This window comes from Phascolarctos cinereus, unplaced genomic scaffold, assembly GCF_003287225.1.
Source record: "Phascolarctos cinereus isolate Bilbo 61053 unplaced genomic scaffold, phaCin_HiC Scaffold_726;HRSCAF=1367, whole genome shotgun sequence".
Classification (NCBI taxonomy): domain Eukaryota; kingdom Metazoa; phylum Chordata; class Mammalia; order Diprotodontia; family Phascolarctidae; genus Phascolarctos; species Phascolarctos cinereus.
Genome location: NW_027556098.1, coordinates 94,379,273 through 94,397,458, shown reverse-complemented (window position 1 = coordinate 94,397,458; position 18,186 = coordinate 94,379,273). Strand labels below are relative to the sequence as shown.

General features: G+C 38.6%; 1 protein-coding gene across 11 annotated transcripts in view; it reads left to right on the top strand.

Annotated features, from left to right (window-relative positions):
• The first annotated feature begins 7,283 nt into the window (after positions 1-7,283).
• CBLB (Cbl proto-oncogene B) overlaps positions 7,284-18,186 on the top strand; it is a 284,335-nt gene continuing 273,432 nt past the window's right edge. For 4 of the 11 annotated variants that reach the window (XR_013482932.1, XM_078146682.1, XM_078146683.1 and 1 more), the window contains exons 1-2: positions 7,284-7,761; positions 8,885-9,086. Coding sequence is in view for 10 of the 11 variants with exons in the window: in XM_078146682.1 (XP_078002808.1) it covers positions 8,919-9,086 (168 nt within the window). In the remaining variant the exon portion in view is untranslated. Of the gene's footprint in view, positions 7,762-8,184; positions 8,241-8,884; positions 9,087-18,186 lie in introns of those variants that run through there. The other 7 variants (XM_078146681.1, XM_078146678.1, XM_078146680.1 and 4 more) reach the window with 3 other exon arrangements.

The following is an 18,186-nucleotide window of genomic DNA, read 5'->3' as shown; positions in this document are numbered from 1 at the left end:
TATATGTAATTTGGTCTAGTATGCATGTGCTTTCTGGAATAGCTGTGATATTCCTTATATTTTTGATTCTCCATCTTTTGTGACTTTTGCATATTTTTATTGTAATGCTGATGGATTTAACTCATTCAATAGCAATTTGATGAAATGCTGAAAATCCTGGGACATTTATGGAACAACAGGGCAGAATATATGAGAACAGAACTGCCTCAGAAAATCAGGGATATATAATCATAAGTATCTATAGGTAACTCTCTCTGATTTAATATTCTCATGGTATCACTTTTTGATTCTAATAAAAATGACTGTCATAAAAATACTGGTCTGTGTGTTAGCTATAATTCTCATTATAATAAACTGTTTTTCTATGTAAATTAAATTGCTGAAGAATTTTAGAGATCTAGTCTAAGCCTCTCAGTTTTGAGATTAAGAAAAGAGATATCTTCCTCCCCCCCCCAAAAAAATCATAGAACTCAGAAGTAATTCAATCAAATTCATACCTGACCAAGAATCCCCTTTATACACATGGATATAGTGATCCAGCCACATAGGTCCAAAGTTAGAAGCTGAATCCAGGCTTTCTGACTAGAAATCCAATACTCTTTCCACAATAAATGAATTTGAGTAAGATATGACAGTTTTTCTGGGTCCTAGTCATGCCAGATCATCTGACCATTGCGTATGAGGGAGATTGTACCCAGGAGCTCAGAGAGCTAACAGTAACACCCAACATTTTACCATAAGCTTATCTCCTCATTACTAAATAGATGGTCTCCAAGATTTTTTCTAGCTCTAACATTCTAATTCTCTGTATGTTTAACTTTGATAGCAAAAGCAAAAAATGAAATAAAATTAAAGCTTAACTGTTGCATTAATTTTTACATAAATCATAACATATAGAGGGATAATTACATAAAGTTTTTCCCCTGACACTTCACAGTCATTACACAAATCCTAGGATTAGGTATGTGACATTTTCGGAACCAATATTATAGGAGTTGAGAGGTACAAATAACTTAAAATACATAGAAACATCCAATAAAATGGTAGGTTTGGGGGGGAGGCAATGTGAATTTGGAATGGAAAAAGAAATATGTTTCCAAAAATTTTTATAATGTCAGGTTTTTTAAAAACATATACTGTGGAGTTGAATTTCAGGCAAAGATTCTAAAGTCAGTGTGAAAGGCAAAAATCATGTATAGTCAAAATAACCCTTAAAATCCAATAAAATAAAGTATTTTTACATTAAATTTATATGACTAGGATAGCATTTTTAAACAGTTGTATGTGAAAAGGGGGCAGGGGTTATTTTTTTAAAAAATAGTCTATAACGGAGAACAGATAGATCTGCAAAGGTTATTGTTGAAGAAATTGAAGGTAAATTTTAGTTTAGTTTTTTTTTTAGGCAGTTGGGGTTAAGTGACTTGCCCAGGGTCACACAGCTAGTGAGTGTCAAGTGTTTGGTCTGAGGCCGGATTTGAATTCAGGTCCTCCTGACTCCAGGGCCGGTGCTCTATCCACCTAGCTGCCCCTGTAAATTTTAGTTTTAACAATACATAGCTAGGTTATTGACCACAAAATAGGAGGGAATCAGGACTTCTCAAATACTTAGCTGTCAGGAAAAATGATGATTAGGGCAAATAACACTCTTGAAAGGGCTCCAAATGTGTTAGGGTGATCATAGTACCCTCTATGAGAAACAACTATTTCTTTTTTTGTTTTTTCATGAGGCAAGAAGATGTAAGGAATTAAAACTCAACACAGCAGAAGCTTTCTGGCTGACCATGAGTGAAAGTCAGTCAATTAAGGCTATACTCATTGACCCTACTCAACTTTTTTTTTTAGAACAAAAGGAGTTTGTTGGCACACCAAGACACCAAGCAATAGGAGTGCAGCCAACTTCCAAATGCCAACTGCTTTTTCAGTCCGGGGTAAAGCAATTTACATGTCAGGGTAAGACAATCTTGATTGACAGACCTCTCAATGAGAAGGTAGGATTAGTGTCACCTGTTTCTCCTCATTGGAAGATGGGAGTAGCTCTCAAGTGATGGGATTAGTCCTAAGGGGACTTCACCCTTTCCTCCTGGCTGGCTGAGCATAGTACCCAAAGGTTGAGCAAGGTTCAAACATGGGGGCCACTCAGACAGACTCTGTCCCAATGTCTGACTTTGCATAATCTCCCCTTTGGAGCACTCATGGTGCATTTGAGTCTACAGGTTTTCAGGGAGGACTAGCACCTCTGATATGAGGGCTTGGTGAGCTTTTTCAGGGCTGCTCTTCAGCCTGTGGTGTCCACCTTTCACCCAACTGTCACTTGTGGTTCCAAAAAGCTGTAGCTTGAACAGTGGTTATACCCTGGTAAAACAATCTCTCCAAAGATGGATTAAACTGGGTTGAGGATATCCAAACCCATCAGTGAGTTAGAGAGATGTCTACCCCAAGCACTTGAAGACTTTCCTCAGCAGAACAGGCAATTTGAGAAGAATTTGTTCCAAAGGCCATGAAGGCAGCTGAATGCAAAGTCAGACATCAAAGATGCCAAGGTCATCCACTGTACCCTGGGCCATTGCCAGTTGTTCTGACTTTTGTCCTGCCACTGGACTTGGATGACTGTGGAAGAGAGTGAGGCTGACGACTTTGTGCATCTCTGCCTCACGTAAGTACAATTCACCCGGAACATCACTCTGTGAAGTCATGAACAACAATAAAACAAACTCCTGTTGCAGCACTGAAATTGGAGCTGTAAATTCTCAACTGTATCATCCTAATCTGACTGCTTGCATCAAATCAATCTGAGCAAACTTTAGTATCTGTAAACTAGTGGACTAAAACTCATAATGGGAAACAAGCATGCTATGGCCCTGAGTTCTTAAAAAATTATAATCCCATGTTTCCTTCAATGTCACAAAAATTAAACAAATTTAGTTAAGAAGGCTCATAATCACATATGTCCTTTAAAGAAAAAACCTTATTAAATAGGCTTTATAGGTAAACTAAGTCAGGTTACAGATTAAACCACTTAGAGGACTCACCATGCACTAGATAAATCATCAGCGGGTATGATGAAGGGAGAGGCTAGTACACTGAGGTGCTCACATTAGAAATATGAGTGATTAAGGAGACTAGGGGAACTGAGATTAGGTGAAGGAATTAGGTGAATGGAGGACTCTTTGTGACTCCATTTGGGGCTTGGCAAAGATACTAGAGTGGTTTGCCATTTTCTTTTCCAGCGCAGGGCTAAATGACTTGCTCAATGTCACACAGCCAGAAGTGTCTGAGGCCAGATTTGAACTCAGGAAGAGGAGTCTTCCTGACTCCAGGCCTGGCACTATCCACTGTGCCGCCTAACTGCCTCTTGTTATGTGCTTGTGTACATAAGACAACTCATAAAATGAAGTTGGAAAATGGGGAAGGGAGGTGAAGGTACACAGAGCAGGTGAATGGTAGAGAACATCTGGAGTGCTGCCTAGAGAGGAGTGAGACGTGGGTATCCTCCTTAAATAGAGGTTCTGGTAGGGAGCCATCCAATCACAGGGAGAGGCCCCAGAAGCAGAAGGTACTTCTAATGTGTGAATCCCGGGCCTGGAGTGAACTTGCAGGATCAAGCTATTTCTGGGGCACAGAGGAGAAAGTCTAGAGGGCAGCCTGGAGAGAGGAATGAGATCTGGAGAGGAACAGCAGACTCAGTTTGCCATCTCATCCTAACTATGGGTGTACCTTTTTGAATGGAATGTGAGAATCATTACAATTATTTTAAGTTGTTATTTTCCTCTCTTCTCTGCTGCCAGAGATCCTTGGAGCCATCATTTGGCTCAACTTACTCCTTAGAGAAAGTTTTGATTTTTAAAATATCACCAGGAGGCTGACTGTTTTCCAATTTTATCAGTTTTGATGGGGGAACTTCATCATACCTCCTACAAGGGCAACAGAATTTGAGACACTATACACTTAGTTTGAAATCTTAACACATCTTCTTTCAGTGTTCTCTCCTTTTCTGAAAATCTTCTGATTGTTTCTGAAATCTTTTGTGATTTCCTCAAGTGGACAGAGGGCAAATCAATTGAATAGTATTCTCTTCCCTTCCCTTCCCCCACTCCCAGAAGCAGTCCTGTAATGGCAAAAGTTTTAAATTTTTTGTCCTCAGACTCTGCTTCAATTTAAATGCTGGAAGGGAAAATGGAAACTCGGAAAAACCCCAATAACTAAGTATCTGCTTTGAAGGTTTTTTTTAAATATTAACACTTGAATACTTTACAACTATTTTTGTAATATTTAGCTGATGCTCCTGCAATTCTTACTCAAAATATGACTCTATATATGTGTCTGCACCACATGCTATAAAGCCTATAATTTAATACTACATTCTTAATGACACGTAATCCTTGATACTGTAGGCAATGACATTTCTTCATCCTGCCATTTCTTTGTTACGTAATGTAATAAAAAGCAGTGGTATCCGCTATAACATGCAAATATTTTCCGTACTCTACACTTAGTCAGGTGTGCATATGAGTAATATACTTAGTTGGCAAACCTAACTGTCACTGTTCCTCTAGGTACTGAAAAACCTGATGTAGCTACACAGGATATAAATCCTTTACTCCAACCTGTTTTCAAAAGGGATCTCTTTAAATCATACCTTTCCTTTTGCTTTCTTACCTTTGCCAAAAGTACTATTCTGTTCATTTGAGTAAGGGAGATATGGATCATAGAAGAGTTATAGAATTAATAAATCAGATGCACAGCTAAATCCATTCTAATAGCAAAGTCACCAGTAACTTTTAAGCTCTCTTGTGTTATCTTGATGGGAAATCCAATTTTACTTAGGTGTGATATTAAAACCTGCATGTGGAGCATATCCTGAAACGCATGCAAATTACTTAAGAGTTACCTTCAAGATATCCTCATTGGTTAAAGGGCTTCTAAGACCAGTAGTCTATGTTACATCTATTCCATTTAAACATGGTTACATAGTTTACTATAGACAACTTATTTTATATAAACTGTTCTCAAATTCATTTGTGTAACTATGGAACCTAGAATTGATTAGAATGCATCTAATTACAAGTGCTGGTAGCTATGTATTCATATATAGGATTAGATCCTTAAAGTATCTCTACTCTTCCTAAGCGGGGAATTAGCAGGAGTAGAAAATTTTGAAAAAGCAACAAGAACAGATGATTATATATGTCAAATGTAAATGATTCATGGGCAGCTAGGTGGAGCAGTGGAGAGTGCTCAGTCTGAAGTCAAGAAGACTCATCTTCCTGAGTTCAAATCCAGCCTCAGACAATTTACTAGCTGTGTGATCCTGAGCAAGTCACTTAACCTCATTTGCTTCAGTTTCCTTATCTGTAAAATGAGCTGGAGAAGGAAATGACACACCACTCCATTATCTTTGCCCCCCCAAAAAAAATCCCAAATAAACAAACAAAAAACACCATAAAAACCCAAATGGGGTTGAAGAGTTGGACCCAACTGTGATAAAGTGCAAAAATAAAGGTAGTTCTTTTGCTTAATGGCTTTGAAGGTATACTTTCCCTGTTTTCTATTTGGTTGACCAAAACAAAACAATTCTAATTTGAAAATTACTAATCACCTAAAGTTCAAGGCTGTAAATTGTAACAAATAAGAATATCTATTTTTGTCTAAGTGAATCTTGACTTCAGCACACATTCAATATTAAGCTTGAGAAGGATTGACTTATTAGAGAACACCAGTGGTTAATGAAAAAAAGATCAAAAAGATTCAGTAAAAAGGATAAAGAACAGAGAAATGAGAGAACAGAGAGCCAAGAATCATTGTATTTAATAATGCAAAATAAAATAAAAGAGGTTCATGAAAATGACAATCAAGAAGTTGAAAACCAAGAGCACCTTGGTAGAGATGAAAGCTAGAATGCAAGAGATGAAGAATTAAAGAATATGGAAAATACAGAGAATATAAGTATTAATTAGAGGATAAGTAAAATGAAAAAAAAAGTCAAGGAAGATATGTGTCACCCCCCCCCCATTAGAATATGAGCTCCTTGAAAGGCAGGACTGTTTAACATTTATTTCTATTTGTACCTCCAGTGCCCAGTACAGTGCTCGGTATATGGGAGGCACTTAATAAATCGGTCATATATTTCTACCACTCGTTCCCCATGTCCAATTTAAGCAATTCTATGAAGAAAGGAGAGGGAGAGATTAAAAATGCTATTCTAGGTAGGGAAGAACAAGAATAAGGAATGAAGGGGAAGATATAGTTCAGATAAGCCTAGAAATATATTTTTTAAAATGTTATGTACTAGCAGAAAGTCTTCTTTCCTTTGAATGGTCAATGTAAAGCTGACCATTTCCCTTCAGTACAATGAAATACAATTCCTTCCAGGAACTAGCAGCTGGAAGAGGACACTGGTTTGCCAAAGTCGGTGCTATTACGATTATCCCAGCAGCCTCCCACTCCAGCTCAATCTCTTCCTCACAGTGGATACTAAAAACTAACTCCTCAAAGACCAGGGTCCTAGGCAAGACGTGTCCTTTCTGGCAACCTCAGCAAGCAGAACGTCTGGGGCTTTTTCCACTCTAACCCAGGCTCAAGTGCCACTCATTGCCTCCCATCCACTGTTGCTACGAAACAAAAGACTAGGAAAGTGGACAAAGCAGGAAGTCCCGCCTCTTATCCCCTAGTTGGCTTTTACTCTCCCTCCAGATGGTCACGCCCATCTCTCCTCCTAACCACCATTGACCAACTCCCTGGGGGTTTGAATCCTTTTTCCCCTTCCTTGTCCCACTCCCTTAATGGGCCAAATATTTATATTCCTTCTTCTGTGTCTGGGACGTGGGTGTGTTTATACCTGTAGGTATATGTGTGTGAACGTGTAAGTGTGAATGTGGGGGGTGGTTCTTTCGCAGCCCTGGGGACCCTAGAAGACGTGGAGGGAGGGGCGGGGCGAAAAAAGGGGTCTATCTCCCATTGGTCAAGATCCCTGTCCTGTAATGCTGAGATTTAGGAGGATTGGCTAAATCCTTCCTCCTGCCTCCTCTCTCCTCCCCCTCCCTGGTCCCGTGGCCCCTCCTCCTCCCCACGTCTCTGTGTTTGAGTGTAAGTTACCAGGGGGAGGTGGGAGGGAGCGACAGGGAGGGGAGGGGAAGAGGGGTGGGGTATGCTGTGAGTTGTCTCCTCCTCCTCCTCCTCCTCCTCCTCTCCTCCTCCTCCTCCTCCTCCTCCTCCTCCTCCTCCTCCTCCTCCTCCTCCTCCTCCTCCTCCTCCTCCTCCTCCTCCTCCTCCTCCTCCTCCTCCTCCTCCTCCTCCTCCTTCTCCCGCCTGGGCTGCTGCTGGTGCGTCCCCAAGCCCAGCAGAGGAGGGGGGAGGAGTGGGGAGAAACAGGAGGCGGGTGTGGATTTATTTCAACCTTAAATTGTTGTCTTTTTTTTTTTCCACGTCTTGCTAGAAGCTGGTTGGAAGGAGCTCTCCGCCTTTGGAATTGCTGTCTTATCTCACTCTCTGTGCTGCCTTCCCTCCTACGGCCCCCGCCCCGACGTGCGCGTATAGTGTAGCCTAACGCACACGCGTGTGCCTTCCTTCCCCCCCCCCCCCCCCCCGGAGTCCTCTATAGCCGGGAGAGAGGGCGAGGAGGAGCTCCGTCTGGGAGACTCAATGTTTCTCCCGGGCCAAGTGCTCCTTGTGCAGCTAGACACGAGCTACGGACGAGGACGGGAGGAGAGCCCCCAGCTTGCTGTTGCTGGCGTTGTTGCTGCTGCCGCTGCTGTTTGAAGAGGGGTATTTAATAACCCGAACCCCAGAGTGGGGCGGGGGGTGTGGGGGGGACAAGGGCAGAAAGAGAGGGATAGAAGCTGCGGAGATTGGAAGAGACTTGAGCATGGGCTGTATAAAGGCGGCAGGAGAGGGCAAAGACGAGAGAACTGCTGCTTCTGTTGCTTGGAGGAGAAAGGATACTTTGTCCTTCCTTCTTTCTACCTTTCTCCTCCCTAACTGTGGATGAAAAGCAGTGGGGGCAGCTGGGTAGTGGTGTTTTTTTTTTAAAATCCAGAAACAAAGCTGTGTGTGTGTGTGTGTGTGTGTTTTGTTTTGTTTTGTTTTGTTTTTCCTGATGGGGGGAGGAGGAGGGCTGAATCAGAAGAAGTGATCTTCCCTCCTCTTCCTTTTTCCCTCCTTCAGTTCTTTCCCTCTTTAAAAAAAGAAAGGAAGGAAAGGACTCCCTCTAGCCCCCTCCAGTTTGGTTATTAACTAACCTATAGGTAACTATTGACATTACATTTTTTAAAAAGATAACTTCGGATTTGGGGTCGTGTTATCTCCGGGTTTGAGATTTTTTAAAGCTGGGGAATAAAATACAAGTCGTACAGCCTTTGTTGAGCACAGACGTGCCCCCCATATGAAGTGTATAATAATTTTTTGGTTTGCCTAACTTGGAATCTAGTACAGGATGAAAATGAGTTTCCCCAAGTGAAGCCCCCAAGATGTTTCCTCAGTGGCTTCGTTTTTGTGTGTATGGAGAGGGGGTTAAGGGAAAAGAGATGGGGAGAATATTGTGTTCTTATCTGTTTGGAGTGATTGTATTTATGTTGCCTTTTTGTTCTGAGCTATGTAATGTAATCCAGCCTGTGCTTCTTCAAATGTGAATAATATTTGTCCACAACTGTTAGTTTTATAAAAGCAAAGTCAGGGTCACTTCCCTGACACCCACTCTGTAGATTGCCAGTGTGAATCCATACTCTCCTTGTCTAAAAGTTGAACCCTGGGCTGATTTTACTCTATCCACTGCATTCCTTGCTGAAGGAGGTGGGTGGGATGAGTTAGCACATTCAGTTTTCTGTTGGGGAAAAATATTTAAAGGACCATGGGAGTCTCTTTTGGTAATTTTTTAAAAAATTGTTTTCAGTATTCTTGTAAGAGCTGAAGAGCTGAGATCCCAGATGGCTAATGCTATGAATGGCCGGAACCCTGGTGGCCGAGGAGGAAACCCCCGAAAAGGACGGATATTGGGCATTATTGATGCTATTCAGGATGCAGTTGGACCACCTAAACAGGCTGCAGCTGATCGAAGAACTGTTGAAAAGACTTGGAAACTCATGGACAAAGTGGTGAGTATTTACTCTTTTCTGGGTATGTTATCTTTGGTATCCCTTACAACTTTAGCATTTGATGACACTTGGCAATGATAAGCTTTTGATGAACCCTAAGCCATGTGATGAAAGCAAGATCTATTTGCCCATCATTTTTCTGTGAATTGTTGGTATATTTATTAAATACCATTTGACTAGAAGTCAGGGGAACATAACAAATGGTTAATAAATGCTTGACTAGACCTGGGTTCTAGCCATAGTTTTGCTACTTCCTGACTGGGCAAATCACTAAACTTCTGTAGCTGATATTTCAGAACTTAAGTATGTCAGTTTCATCATCCTTTCCTACAAATGAGGGGTTGGAATAGATCATCTCCAAGGTTCTTTCTAGGTCTGAACTGCTGAGTTCTCTGATGGAAGACAAAGGCATTATGATTTGAATTGGACATTTTGCTCACTTCTTGGCTTTGTATTTGTTGTGAAAGCTTGATGTCTTGATATGAAATGATGTTGCTTTTACCTTCTGTCCTACTCTTTAAGGTTCAGAGTTCTTCCAGAGAACTCAGATATGCAAAGCTCATGCAGTAAGCTGCTTAATGTTAGTATACTGTGTCAGAATAGTTTGGAAATGTTTGTTCTGACTTATATGAGATTGCCTTGCCCTTAGACCAGAAGAGGAGCTCTTAAACAGGTAATTTATGCAAAGCATTTTATAAAGCCCTCTTATGACAGTCCACTGCATGAAGTGGAGAGCATTTATCTGGGAAACAATTACACAGATTAGCTCTCAAGTGAGTAAGCAAAATTTGAAATAGTTTCCATTTCATCTTTGGAAAACATCTTCATTTTAAAAGTTCTGTGCTCTTGTTAATGGCTAAATTACAGTTTCTTTCATCTACTATTCCATTTTGAAACAGGAAATCTATTCGACTGCACATTATTTGTTGTGAAGGGAAAATTTATGTTGGGGGTGGTGGTGGTTTTGAGAGTTTCAAATATTTCTGTGGTTTCTACAAGTTGCTTTCAGATGAACTGAAAGATCACACAGAAATTTAGCCATATATCAGCACATGCAGAGCAAACCAAATTAAAGGATGTTTCGTAACTTACGAACACAGGCTCAAGGAATTTTAGATGCCAGTGTCCTAAATATGACAGATAGGATTTTGTAATAAATATGATGATGCTCTAGCTTGCTTCTTTTCAAAATGAAAAGCTCTTAATTTTACATCAGTGATGTCTCCCCAGGTTGTATTTGTGATAGTTACAAGACCTCATAGGTTTTCTTATAAGGGATCTTCAAGCCAGTCAGAACATTTAGTTGGGAAAGAGGCCTAGGTATTTGTTAACTTGTAATGAGGGGAATATACTGTTGACTCAAGTAACAGTAAGGTACACATAGTTTTAATGTTAGGACTTAGATTCCTTAATATGATACTCTTTTTTTGGTAGAAATGTGCCAGAGCCTCCCAGACAGAAACCCTGGAACTTTCCCCTTTGCTTTTGGCTTGTCACTGGGTGCAAGTATAGTATAGAAAAAAAATGTAGTCTCTTGGTTTAAAGGTCCAAGTAGTTGTCAATCCTTATACAAATCAGCTTTATTTCATTTTCCTATAGATTGTAATGTAGGTAGATGGAGTGGCTTTCTGTTTTTTCTGGATACACATATTCACTTTGGGTTTTTAGGATGGGCCTATTCAAACTTTTGTCAGTTAGTTAAATTTTTTGATCACAGATTTTATCATGAAAGCGCGTCAGACAAGTCTTTGTAACCTGTTGCTTGAACTCAGCTTTTGATTTGAACGTTTGATACTTATTATTGAAGAGTATGTGCTTCAAGAAATTGAAAACATTTGGAAGACAAAACATCTTTCCACTTAAGGTAGCTGAAGATCAGTTTCACTTCTTAAATCAGAAATGGGGAGTAATAGCCAAAATTCAGGGTTTCGAGTTGGAATCATCCTTTATGAAAACTTAGATGTCCAGATTATTAAGTGACTCCTGGTGAATGTGTCAGACTTATACAGTTATTGGTTGTTCTCTTTCCTTTGTTCTTGGAATGGTCTGAGATGACATATTTAGAAATCAGTCAAGGTGAACTGAAACTTGGTCAGCATTACGTAGATTTCTTATAGGAAGTAGTGCAGTCATAGTTACTATAAAGACCCTGCTTTTGAAACATTAAAAACTAGCCATTATGCTGATATAGCGGCAGCTAGGTAGCACAGTGGATGGAGCGCCAGGCATGGAGTCAGGAAGACTTGTATTCCGAGTTCAAATGTGGCGTCAGACACTTAGTAGCTGTGTGACCCTAGGCAAGTCACTTAACCCTGTTTGTCTCAGTTTCCTAATCTGTAAAATGAACTGGAGAAGGAAATGGCAAACTACTCTTAAGTATCTTTGCCAAGAAGACCTCAAATGGGGTCATGAAGAGTTGGATATGACTGAAAAAAATGACTGAACAAAAACAATAACAATGCTGACACGGTTTTATTTACTTTTACAGTACTGGTTAGTGACTATGGCACTTTCCCTAAGATAAGGCTAGCACCTGTCATTGTTTGCTTTATCTTTAGGCTTTTTTTAGAGTTAGCTTCACTTTAGTAACTTGATGAGTTCTGTTGCCTAAGTTCTCCACTGGTGCTTTCTCTATAGGTTTTCAATTATGTTCAAAAGTTATTCCTGAAATTGTGCCTGTGGGCTTTCTTGAGAATTTGTATAAATTGTTAGATGAAAGGCTCTTGTGTGCCTTAGGAAGAAGACAACACAGCACTACCAACACATTTATACATACTAATTGTTGGTGTTATTTCATTTTATGTAGAACTGAAGAGTTATACACATGTGTTTATTTTTTCTTATTTGTCAGCGGTAAAGGAAGTGGTTCATAATATCAACATTGTCTTGATGATTACATCAGAGCATTGACTGTTAGTCCAAAAGTTAATCCCTTGATACATTACCTAACTGTTTGGTAAAATAGCAGCAAGACTGTGTAGTTAGCATCAGAATTACAGGGAAGAATTACTTTTCAGTCCTCTGGATAGTGATTTGAAAATAAACTTTAGCTGTACAGTCAATCCCCCCCCCCAAGCAAAAGCCTAAATTTAATTAGCTTTAGATAATTGATTACTCTTAAGGTCTGGGGAGTGTACTGAGGTAGGTAGTGTGTGTGAGCTTTATAGAGTGAATAAATGTAAGTTTACTGTTCTACTGACTCAGTAATTCAGAATACCTTCAAGTACATGAGACTTATTTCAGCTAAGTCATTTTAATACCTTTTTTGAGATAACTTTTTGGAAGATATTCGAGTAGTAGAGAGGAGAGCAACTGCCTTCATTTGTCATTGTAAGATGTGAATTGTTAGGAATTCTCATAGAGCGTATAATGGAAAAAAAGATTGTTGGGAAGAGCCAGATAACTTCCCATTTTAGCAGATAACAGAGGTCTTGGGGACAGAGTAAGTAGAGAGATGTGAAGCCAAGGTCACGTTAGTTAGGAAAGTTTTGGGTGAAACCAAAGCATGCTGCCCATCTAGAGTCAGTATTATTTGAACTGATCCCCAAAGTCGCAGTGTTGAATCTTGCTGGGTTAGAGGACTGCTGGAAAGCTGAGTCTGTTTCAAGACTACCCCCTGGGGATTTGGGGCCACAGCTGGCTTAATCAGTTAAACAGTACCCAGTGCTTCATATCATGGCCATCATTTAGGCACTTGTATGAATAGATTTTGGCTGGCTGTTGTCTGCTTTTCAGAAGAGGCATTATCATCTTTCTGTTTGAAAAACTGAGGTTAGGGTAAGGAAATGATTGCCAATCAGGATGGTAGGAAAGATAATTTATTGATAGCTGTTCCTGTATCATGGTTCTCACAAGAGCCTTACCCAGGTGATGGAAAGTAGGAGACGCAGTTTTCCAGCTGATAGATGCTAAATGCACTGTATATACATGGATGGATGCTCAATAAATCCTAAACTGTTAATTGATACTGAGAAGCAGAATGTAATGTGAACCTACATTTTCTACTGCTATCTTTGTCATTTTTGTGAAGTCACATTATTTTGAGAATACAAAAGCACTTAATATGAAAATGACAGAGGACTGCTTTCCACATTTTTATGTTTACTACATTTAGCCAGCTTGTTTTTCATGCTTCACAACTTTAACGTGATAGAAGTGAAGCCAAAATCAAACTTTCAGAGCTGTTTGGTTATGGTTTCCTACCCTGTGTCCTTCAGTAGAATGGTATGTTTTTCTCCCTAGGACAAGATCCTTCTTCATCTCTTAAATGAATATCATTTTGGGGACTTAAGACTTGGCTTTAAGAGTTAATCTTTTTAAACTTCTAAGGCCTAGTTCAATAACATCAGTACCCTTGGTACAAGGTAAAGCAGTAAGTCTTTTCCTCCAACCCATTTTTGCCTTCTGGAAGTTGACTATCATAAATAGAATCATAAGACCTTATTGAATTAAGGGTGTTTTTGGTCTGTGTGGGTGGGGGTGAGAGTAGGGTTGGGAGGTAGCTTAATAAAAACAAGGCTGTTTTGTAATTCTGGGAGAAGTAAACTGATTCAAATTTTGGTGACCTTAATGTTGTAGTGGATCTCATTCAGATTTTAATCAAGGAGCTGCCTTAAATCTTATTCTGTTTTTATAGTTACAGTTCTGATTATATAAATGACACAGGTAATGAAAGCCATAGCATAACCAACAGATAGCTTCTCAACTCTCAACTCTTGTCATTGTTTTGCTCTGTAGAAGAAAGATCCCCTTACTTCCTTTTTACAGTGTTATTTCACATGTTATAAATTTAGACATGGTTATTAAGCTTTTAAGTTAGTGACCTTTTTTTAAAGTTTTGAGTGCAAGCAGTTTGCAGAAAGAAAGAAAAAACCAATGAACATTAACCTCTAAACTATCTTCAATAAAAATATACTTAAACATATAGGTATTACTCATTAATAATATCCTTATTCATTTGTCATTATTGTTTAGTTGTTTCTGTTGTATCTGACTCTTTGTGACCCCATTTGGTGTTTTCTTGGCAGAGATACTGGAGTGATTTGCCATTTCCTTCTCTAGCTCATCTTACAGATGAGGAAATTGAGGCAAACAGTTAAATGACTTGCCCTGGGTCACACAGCTAGTAGGTGTCTGTGGCCGGATTTGAACTCATAAGATGAGTCTTCCTGATTCCAAGCCCAGTGCTTTATCTACTCTGCCACCTACCTGCCCCTTGGTGATTATTAGTTTTTTTTTCTACTTGGAATTCTTCCATATAGGGATTTGCCATTATTTCCTGTTTCTCATAGTTATCCTTTATAATGTCATGACCTCTTGTAACAATGAAGTATCATGATTGGTTTATTCATTCCCTACCTATGGACATTTAGGCTGTTTATAGTTTTTAAGTATTACATTATAATACAGATATAATAATCTCTGGATTAATAGTCCTTTTTATTCTTTTCAATGACTTCCTTGGGTATGTTCCCAAAGGGAAAATTGAAATGTCAAAAGGTAAGGCCATTGGAAATGAAAGAAAAATGCATTCCTTCCTTTTTCCCTTCTCCCTTTGCAGACGTGGGGGACCATGGGTATGTAATATTGCTTGTTCTGTCCAATGGATTTAATTTTTATTAAACCAATTTTTTTTCTCTTTTATTTTTAATCTTTGTTATAAGGGTTGGCTCATTAGGTAGGTGATTGGAAAGGGATATAGTTGGAAATGATTGTAATATAAAAAGAAAGGTCGGTAAGAAATAAGATTAAAAGCTATGGTCCATTGTCATGTTTCTGTAGGAAAAGCTGAGGCTATTTTATGACTTGTATATTGAGAGATTGCTCTCCAGAAAGATTGCACCAGGGCTACCTAAATGGTGACATTTTAAATCAAGTTTTTAAATAGTATGTTACAGAATGAATGAAATATATTTTAAAACGTCAGAAATTAAGTAGGTAAATAATCAAGAAATCAGTTCCTACCCCATTAGGTGAAATTTTACCTATATATATTGTGGAGCATTAAAAAGATTTGTATAGTAATTCCCAGAGAGGAGTTAAAATACCAACATGACAGATTACAATGCACATGTTAGTTGTTTTTGTCTTGTTAACAAAAGAAGCATATCTAAAATATCTTAATGATATTTGTAGTATTTTGCTATGTTAAATATTTAAATGGGATGCTATTTAATAGGCCTTTTGGCCTATTATAACCAAATCCTGCAGAATCCATTTAAGTGTTTAGTTGTATTTCATTGAGCATTATTGTGGTCTGCATTGCTAGGGGGAATAATCTTATGAATGGGATCATACTTATCATTAGGTACTTGACCTTTCTTACTGTGTCTTAGAATAGCAACAAAAATTTCACAAAATGACCTTATTCTAGTACTTATTATTAAGTGATTAGTGATGAAGGCCCTTCACATTGTAGTTCTGGGTTGACACACAAACTTCTAGGGCCTTTATCTTGCCAGGCAGACCCAAATTCATATTCAAGGGAGGTGCTTACAGGGCCCTCCCAGCATCATCCCATTCTAAAGAACCTCATGGAACCAAGAGAAGCTGAAGAAACATAGTAGTATACCCATTTGGAGCCTGTCAGCTCTGATCTGTGTTGGGAAACCTTGGTCCCCTGGTCTTGTAGGATAGAAATGTGATAGGCTTTTAAGGAATTCAGACATTTCAGAAAAGCACCAGGAATCCTAGAGATTTTGGAAGTCTTTTCGATTCTGAGCAGAGGGGCAAAGATTTCTAGCCTGTTCATTTAGGTTACTTGAATTGTGTCTTATGCTGATGGAAGCTAGCTTGGTTTGAGTGGAAAGAATTGTGTCTCTAATCCTCACTCTGATTGGAATTAAGAGATTGTTTGATGGAAGTGTCTAGTCACATAGACCTTAGATTCTAAGATGTGACTGATTAAATCCTGACTTCAGTATGACCACAGCAAAAGGGATTTTTTCTTCATATTAAATTATGAACCTTTCTTTTTATTACTAAAATAAAATTAAAAACTTATTGATTCTATTTAAAATCCAGTGTTGTCTTTTCCTTGTAAAATTAATCTTTTGGTATATTTCAACACATCCTAAATCCTAGAGCCATGCTCTTGGAAGGCGGAATCACTCAAATACTGGTGTTTAATCATGTCATAGTGGAAACAGTGCTGGATATAGAGTCAGGACGCCTGGATTTGACACTTAGCTGTGTGACCTTGGCAACTCATTTGTCATCTTTGGCCTTCCATTTGCTTATATGTAAAATGGAGATCATACTTGAACTACGTATATGTCACGGGATTGTTTGAAGAATGTGCTTTGTAAGTGTGAGCTATATTTGAAGTGTGTGTGTATTATTATCATCATTATACTTTTGCCTCTAATTCTGCCTAAAATTCCATTTTACATGTGAGGTTCTCTATTATATCTTGCCTTCTTCACATGCCTTTTTTGAATTGGAAGGAAGTGGGAGCAGTTATATTTTCCTTTGTTCTTCATTGTCTGAATGTGCATTTCTCATGGTAGTTATACATTCATAGTGAACATTCTGTGTAGTTATTGCTGAAAAAAATAATTTGTGTGCCCTTTATACTTTGATTCACATTAGTGTTTTCTGATTTACACAGACAGATGTAGACCAGAGAGAGACAGCGTCAGACTAGTATTGGACCGAGCTTGGTACAAAATTACTTTAAATACTTGGGATTTCAATGATGGCTCATCCAGTAGTATCATACTGTAATAGCCTTTGAGAGAAATTTGAAATACATGACTTCACAGGATTTACCCACAGAGCATAGCCCATATGTATCCATAGAGCATGTTCACAGAGTATAGTGAGATCTTTGGTTAATTTTTTTTATATCAAAATTTAGTTGTAGTTTATTTAAAAAAATAATTTATTTGTAGTTTTCAACATTCACTTCCATAAGATTTTGAGTTTTAAATTTTCCCCCCTCCTTCTCCTCCGCCATCTCCAAGATGACATGCAATCTGATATAGGCTGTACTTATACATTCATATTAAGCATATTTTCACATTAGTCATGATATATAGAAGAATTAGAACTGATGAGAGGAGCCATGAGAAAGAAGAAATAAAACAAAACAGCAAAAGAAAAGGAGAGCAAATACTATTGCTCTATCTGTATTCAGACTCCATGGTTTCCATCATGAATCCTTTGGAGTTGTCTTAGATCCTTGTATTGCTGAGAAGAGCTAAGTCTGTTAAAGTCAGTCATTGCACAGTGTGGCTGTTACTTTGTGCACTGTTCTCCTGGTTCTCATTTCACTCAGCATCAGTTCATATAAGTCTTTCCAAGTTTTTCTGAAGTCTTCCTTCTCATCATTTCTTATAGCACTGCTCATCATTTCTTACAGTACTAGTTTTAGTTTAAAGAAAGGATTTCTTTGCTCTATAAATTTTAGTTTGTTTCAATGAAATTGCTTTGCTATATTTCAGGGGGTGGGGTATATCTAATCTTGTTTATTAGGATTTTATTTTAGCGGGCTTAACATTTTATTGGCCTTTGTGAATTTTAATTGAGGCATAAATCAGGAAACATTTAAAATGTTTTTTTGTTTTGTTTTGTTTTTTTGGGTTTTTTTAGGCAATTGGGGTTAGGTGACTTGCCCAGAATCACACAGCTAGTAAGTGTCAAACGTTTGGTCTGAGGTCGGATTTGAACTCAGGTCCTCTTGACTTCAGGGCCGGCGCTCTATCCACTGCGCCAGCTAGCTGCCCCTAGAATGTTTTCTGAGAAATGTTTTTTGTATGCTAAGAAAGTTTCCCTATTAAAATAAAAGCTCTAAAGTTTTCTCTTAAATTTATTGTAAATCCTATAAATTTGTTTAAAATCTGTTTTTATATTTTTGTTCTATCATGATGTAATTGATCGAAGATTTATGTTTATGTATCTGGGAAAATGTGTTACTCTACAGAGAGGACTTGATTTAGAAAATTTGGAAAAAAAATATCATGACAAAAACCAGTGACCATAGTAGGAGGCAGCTTGGTTTCATGGAGAGTTCTTGGGAAGTCAAGAGGCCTGATCTGGGTGACCTGGGCAAGTCTTCCTCTTTCTGGACTTTTGTTTCCTCACGTGTAAAATGAGGAAT